Source organism: Bufo gargarizans, chromosome 6 (genome assembly GCF_014858855.1).
Source record: "Bufo gargarizans isolate SCDJY-AF-19 chromosome 6, ASM1485885v1, whole genome shotgun sequence".
NCBI classification, from domain to species: domain Eukaryota; kingdom Metazoa; phylum Chordata; class Amphibia; order Anura; family Bufonidae; genus Bufo; species Bufo gargarizans.
In genome coordinates, this window is record NC_058085.1 from 365,588,035 (window position 1) to 365,595,564 (window position 7,530).

The following is a 7,530-nucleotide window of genomic DNA, read 5'->3' on the forward strand; positions in this document are numbered from 1 at the left end:
TGTCTAAAACAAACGCCAGTAGTCTTCAAAGAGCAGCTCAAAGGGTAGCCCCCTGATTAGTTTTTTTTTTTTTTTTTTGCATCAGGATAAGTTGCTGGACTAAAAAAATTTTTTTTATGATATTTGAAGGTGATGAAGATTTTTTAAAATTATTTTTATTTATTTTTTATAAAGCTAACTGTTACTATGATAGGTATTAGTATCCAGTAACAGAGCAACAAATAGCATGAAACACAGAGAAAGATTAGTTGGCAGCCATGGTGCTGGAGATCCAGGAGTTGTAGTTGCAGACCTTGGTGTAGACACCAGGATAGTTCTTGAGGGCACAGCCATATCCCCAAGAAACGATACCTTGGAGCTGTCCATTGCAGACCACGGGTCCACCAGAGTCACCCTAAGAAAATATAGAGACAAAATGTTAGACTTTGAATCAACTGGAGGTAATGAATAATCTGTAGCTACTGTATATTCTGAGATGCGGCTACAGAAGTTTCCTTCCTAGAGATGTAAATTGTGGCTCTTGGGGCTCAATACAATCATGTAACATTTATAACAGTTGTGTCTTTCTAATATGGCACAAGGATCTTTGACCATCTTTCAGCATGTCCTGAGTGTGACCTCTGTACTCAATATAGCTACACTTCTGCTCCCTCAAATAGTGTCTCTCAAATATGGCATCTACAAATACAGTGGAATTTTCAATGAGCCTCGGTGATGTCCATACCAATTTTTCAAAAGAGGGAAACAATGTGGCTACACATTAATGCCAGAGCAGGATTTTGTCATTTAACTGTTTTGTTTTGTAAAGAAAGAAAGTTTTGCCCTTCAAGCCTAACCCTGGTCTAAATAATCCTTTTAAGAATCTGCTTCCATCACAATATTGTTAAATTGCATAATTTAGAGAAACAATTATTTCGATTTTTTTTATGATACATTCATATAAACACATTGTCATTATAGGTTATCTTCATGAAATGGTAATAACGGCCTTTTGATGACTATATGTCCTCGTAACAGTCCACATTCTACAGTCACAGATCTGTGAGAGGAAGAAGATCTATTTACCTGGCAGGAATCCTGGCCTCCTGCCATGTATCCAACACAGATCATGTTAGTGGTGATCTCTCCTGGGTAGGCGCTGCTACACTGGGCGGCAGTCAGGATGGGGGCGTTCAGGCACTGCAGGAGGCTGGGCATGTTTGCTAAAAGTAAGTGAATATACATTTTCAGCAAATTGTATGTAGATAGAAACATAAAATGATCCTTCACAGTGTTTGCACATTTTCTTTGTCTTTTAGAGGGGTTTTCTGGAATTTTTGAACTGATAAACTATCCCACTAATGGGTCATCACTCATTAGTGTCTGATAGACAGGGATCCAACACTCGGATTCCCCTAATGATCAACCGTTTGAGAAGGCACCGGTTCTCGTATCAGAGCGATGCCTTCTCTCTGCTCACCAAGCACAGTGCCGTCCATTGTATAGAAACTATGCTTGGTGTTGCATCTCAGTGCATTAATGGGGCTGAGCTGAGCTTAGGCCATGTGACCAATGACGAAGCTGTTAGAAGGCCGCGGTGCTACTGCTAGCATCAGTGCCTTCTCAAACAGCTGATTCCTGGTGTCAGGTCCACACCGATCAGATACTGATGACCTTTCCAGAGGATAGATCATCAGTTTTAAATTAAAAAAAAAAACTTTTAAGCTTTATGCTTCCTGATACAGTATGGTTTCTACACCATAGCAGTTTGTGGTTCATATCTATATGACACATATTGTTCCACACCTATAATATCCATTAATCATGGGTCTGTTACTATTTGCTACACATGAATTGTCAGCTGTGTACAGTGATCCAATTAAGCTTTATATATTAAAAATATTAAAAAAGATTGACATTGGATCTGATATATTATGAGACCTATAAATACATAAAAAAATTCTAAACAAACATCCTTTCAATAATTTCTACACCGAGCAATCATTGAGGTCCTAGAAAATGTTTAGTCCATTCAAAATGTATTAGATTTGTCTTAAAATAACTTCACTCTTCATCAGCAAACTCCACCTTTGAAGAAACTTCAGCTCATTTTGTGTCAGTAATTCCCACCTCTGAGTAAACTCCATCTTATATTGTGTAAATAACCACTTCTCATTTTTACTTGCCGTTCCAGTAACATTATTGGCAGTACTTGACTTACTTCCACTGCTGAGGGTGTTGCCCCATCCAGAGATCAGACAGCTGGTTCCAGAAGCGGCGCAGCCACCGGGCAGACCAACAGTCTTGACGTAAGAGTTGAGGGTGGCGGGAGAGGCCAACTTGATCAACATGATGTCGTTGTCCAGGGTTCTGGAGTTGTAGCTTCCATGTCTGATGACTCTGGCGGAGTTGATGAACTGTTCGGTGCCTTCACTGGAAAAGATGTTGTGTTCTCCCAGTCTGACCTGCATGCTCCTGCAAAAATTTGACAAATCCATTTGTAATCCTAAATTCATTTCATAAATATTTTAAAATGCATTAGTTTTTTGGGGGAAAATATTTGTGCTTTCTTTTAGAAACAGCACCATAGTTGTCCATACACTTTGAATTGTATTGCAATTTATCTTCTGCCAAGTAAATGCCCTGTTTCTTCAGATGTGTGATGAGGAAAAAATGGAAATCTAATACTTTTTTTAAGTTATTTTTTAATGTTTGAACATGGGGCAGCTAATGTAACACATACAGTATATTTATCGGTCTAATACATAATGGAGATAATTAGATGAATCACTATGTATTTGTGGCTCCAGACCTTTGTCTTTCATTGTTCTGGATTTTTCTTTATATAAGCAAATTATAGACTATAGTTGGTAGACTCTATTTACTATAAATGAGACTCTGTCCCAGTGAATCAACATTTTGAAGAATCAAAATGTGAAATTATGCTAGAAGAGCAAGAAGATGCTGAAATCTTAGCCATGTGTGATGATAGAGCTTTATCCTTAGTGCTGATGGCATAGATGTGTATGAAGTTTACTCTTAACCACCTAATGGGAGGTCCCTGTAAGAGCTGCTAGGATAGGAGGCCAGAATTAACCTTGTCCTTAAACCCCCATTCCTCGGACCTACACTCAGTGGCACAATTTATACAAAATGGACATTATACAGTAAATGCTCTGCTAACACTAACAGTTTATTATTTAGTACAGAATCCCCTCATTTCTAAAAAACAAAAACGCTTTTTTTTTAAATGTGGAAGAACTTTATATTCATATATTGGTAGTTCAATTGTGTCCTATCACCACCTTGTAACTGTAATATGAAACTCTTTGTATTCTATAAATTGGCAAAATTATAGAAAACGGGTACAAACATATTTGCTTTCACTGTGCCACATATAAATAACATCTGAACATAATTTTAACTTCTTTTAGTTAAAAGGTTTATCATTGCTAAAACACTGATGACCTGTTCTTACTATTGGCCATACGTTTTTGATATATTCTGGTTATGACCCCCAGGGCCATTACTAATCTTTAGAGCATTCAGATGCAATATATATTTTTTTTTATCCCACAAAACTTGTCTATTGAATTGTCTCCCTTTTTTAGCAACCATTTTTACAAACAAAACTAGCTTCAAAACCTCAAATGGTTTCAATGCTTTGGGCGGCTCCACAATATAGAATAGTAAATGATAAAGGCCAAAAGTTGATGTGACGTTGATGGTTTGGTCTTGGTCAAAATTCAGGTAACTTACGCCTTGTAGCAATGAGCAGCAGAGATCACCCAGAGGCTGGTGATCAAAGTACCTCCACAGAAGTGGTAGCCGGAGTTCAGAGATACTGCGTAGGGGACGGAGTAAGCAGAGCAGGTGTAACCTCCTACGATCTTATCATCATCCTCAAAAGCAGCTGAGAAAATACAAGGAGCCATATTATATACAGTCATATACATCATACATGTAGCAAGTTGAAAAAGTAAGCTTCTTTCCTCAAAGAAAGCTGTAGAAAACTAAAAAGTATCAACGTGAACAATGTATGTATCATAGAAGACTGAACTCACCAACTGCTCCGAGGAGCACACAGATCAGGAGGAGTTTCATAGTGGAAATTGATCCAGAATGAGTGTTGAGCGTAAACTACAGACATATATACCCAAGAGCTATCATGATTTCACCCCTCTACCCCCTCCTCACTCAAGGGAAAGTTAATTAATATCCGCATAATCTAAACTGTAAAAGGAAAACTGTTCTGTTTTCTGAATGTTCTTTTGACCTATTTGGTTGATATTTTTGTTACCTTGGGTTTGGATATTTTTATCCTGTAAGGTAAATCAGCAAACAATATGTTGTTTGCCTTTAGGTTGTGTTCCTGTAACTGATAAATTCTATGTGCGTGATCATGTCATGCTCTGCATGGGATTGGTTGCACATGTGTCACATTACCATAGACATTCTTACTGTTGTGTTTTATGGAGTAAAACTGAAATCTAATTTTATAATTATAGTAGTTGCCCCTAATTTCATGCTTTTGTCAGTATGTCTAATTAAAGTAAGTTTCTGGTGTTGAGCGAAATGAAAGCTCCGAAGCGGAATTCCATCTGATGTTTAGGAAAAATTCAATTAGCTGCAAAGCCGAATTTCTTTGCGCTTCGTGGTATCGAATCAGATTTTTGCTAAAATGGCTGCTGCACGTGTTGCAAAGTGAAAATGAGAAGTACAGGAACTCAAAATGACCAATAATGTCATGCAGCTAGCTAATCAGCAGATAGCCATCCCTTGTGATTAGGGTTGAGCGAACCCGAACTGTAAAGTCCGGGATCGTACCGAACTTTAGGATTTTTGGACCCGGACCCGGACCCGAACCCGAACATTTCAGTAAAAGTTTGGGTTCGGTGTTCGGCGCTTTTTGAAAGGCTGCAGAGCAGCCAATCAACAAGCGGTTAACTGTCTGACCTTAGAAGCCATCACAGCCATGCCTACTAATGGCATAGCTGTGATTGGCCAGAGCTGCATGTGACCCAGCCTCTATATAAGCTTGAGTCACATAGCGCTGCACGTTACTCTGCTGTTACTAGTGTAGGGAGAGGATGCTGCTGGACTGGTGATTTCAGGGAGAGAATAGGAGAAAATGTAACTCAGCGATCTACAGAGAAATAGTTGTGTAGATGCAGGGCACAATCGTTTTACCCTGCCCTGAGCCCACTGACCAAAAAAAAACAACTTTTATGATTCTGTTAGTTAGGTGGGTGACGGCAGCGTCTATTTTATGCAAGCTCAGTGCACCAGCACTGCATTTGAGCTTTAGGGACATTGCAAATCACAATTTTTTGGGCAATCTACAACTCTGGATTAGTCAGTGTGCAATTTAAGCTAGAAATACACCCATCATTTTCTGGGGTTTTACAAACACACTTTTTTGACAAAAACTACAATTTTTTTAGGCCTTGCAGCATCAGCACGTGTGAAATTACTGGCTTATATACTGCTGCCAAATTCAGTTGTTAAACAAACACTCGTTTGGGCAAAAAAAATTTAGTTGGCAGCCTTTGATGCAGATGTCATTGTGAGATACACCCTTAATACATTTGGGTTAGATTCAGAGATTTGAAATAATGCCATTTGGTGCACCAATATTGAATTCAGGTCTACAGTGGTTCAGGCTGTGTGAGATACACCCTCTACATACAGGGGCTTAATCCAGGCATTGGAAATACAGCCATTTTGGGCAAAAAAATATTTAATTCAGGCCTACACTGGTTCAGACCGTGTGAGATACACCATCTACATACAGGGGTTTGATTCAGGCATTTGAAATACAGCCATTTTGGGCAAATAAATCTTCAATTTAGGCCTTCACTGATTCAGGTCGTGTGAAATACATCCTCTACATACAGGAGTTTGATTCAGGCATTTGAAATACAGCAATTTGGGGCAAAGACATCTTTAATTTAGGCCTACACTGGTTCAGGCCCTGTGAGATATACCCTGTACATGAAACACCTTCCTCAGGTGCGAGTAGGCAAAAGAACCTGCAGCGGTATTTGGTAGGGCCTAATGCGGCTCTACGAATGGTGAGGCCTCAACAACTACAGGCGATAGTAGATTGGGCTGCTGACAGTGGATCCAGTTCCTTCACATTGTCTCCCACCCAGTCTACTGCTGAAAGACCACAGTTGGCACCTGCAGCCGATGTCATCAGTCTTTCACCTCACCCCCTTGCAAATCAGCCAAGCAGTCTGAGTCCCAAGTCATGCAGCAGTCTCTTCTGCTTTTTTATGACTCTGTTAACACGGTTTCCCCGGGCCATCCACCTAGCCCTGCCCCAGAAGTGGAAGAGATTGAGTGCACCAATGCCAAACCACTTATTTTTCAAGATGAGTACATGGGAGGACCATCGCAGCACGTCTCGGATGATGACGAAACACAGGTGCAAACTGCTGGGGCTTTCGAAAGTGTGCAGACCGACAAGGAAGGCAGGGGTAAAGACTGGCTGGAAGATGAGGTGGAGGACAATGAGGTCCTCGACCCCACATGGAATCAAGGTCATGCAAGTAACCTATGTAGTTCGGAGGAAAAGGTGGTGGTCGCACAGAGCCACCAGCACAGCAGAAGAGGGAGCAGGGTGCAAAAGCGGAGCGGTCGTCCTCTAGACAGTACGCCTGCTACTGCCCACCGAAGCAGGGGACCAAACACACCAAAGCCAGCTCCAAGGAGTTCCCTGGCATGGCAGTTCTTCAGACAATGTGCTGACGACAAGACACAAGTGGTTTGTACGCTGTGCAATCAGAGCCTGAAGCGAGGCATAAACGTTCTCAACCTGAGCACAACCTGCATGACCAGGCATCTAAGTGCAAAGCATGAGCTGCAGTGGAGTAGACACCTCAAAAACCAAGAAAGGTCTCTGGCTCCTCCTGCTTCCTCTTCTGCTGCAGTCTCGGCCTCTTCATCCACCTCTGGAGTGACAATGCCACCTGCCACCCCGCAAACAGAGGATGTGGCAGCAACACCACCACCTGGGTCACCAAGCATCTCCACTGTCCCATGGAAGTGTCCATCCCCCAAACACTGGAGAGAAAGAGGAAGTATTTCAAAATTCCTGGCCTTTGAAATGCTGTCATTCCGTCTGGTGGAGACGGAGACTTTTAAAGGCCTTATGGCGGTGGCTGTCCCACAGTACGTCGTGCACAGCCGCCACTACTTTTCCACACAAGCCATCCCTTCCCTGCACAACCAAGTAGGGGACAAAATCAGGTGTGCACTGCATAACGCCATCTGTGGGAAGGTGCACCTCACTAGGAATACGTGGACCAGTAAGCATGGTCAGGGCCGTTATATCTTCAAAACAGCACACTGGGTAAATGCAGTGGCGGCTGGGCCTGAGGCGGATAGCAGTTTGGCGCATGTCCTTCCACCACGAGGATTGCAGGGCACTTCAGTTTGCCTCCTGTTGCCTCCTCCTCCTACTCTGCTTCCTCATCCTCTACCAGCTCCTCATCCGGTCAGCATAATACCTTTACCACCAACTTCAGCACAGCCAGGGGTAAACGA

At 41.8% G+C, this 7,530-nt stretch overlaps 1 protein-coding gene across 1 annotated transcript; it reads right to left on the reverse strand.

Moving 5' to 3' along the window:
- Positions 1–244: 244 nt before the first annotated feature.
- On the reverse strand, positions 245–4,086 carry LOC122940645 (trypsin-like). The gene is made up of 5 exons (XM_044297326.1): positions 4,044–4,086; positions 3,739–3,892; positions 2,201–2,454; positions 1,066–1,202; positions 245–394 (listed from the first exon to the last, which is right to left on the reverse strand). Exons 1-5 carry the CDS (start codon positions 4,081–4,083, stop codon positions 245–247), a joined length of 735 nt encoding a protein of 244 aa, XP_044153261.1. The 5' UTR covers positions 4,084–4,086.
- Between the last annotated feature and the right edge of the window lie 3,444 nt (positions 4,087–7,530).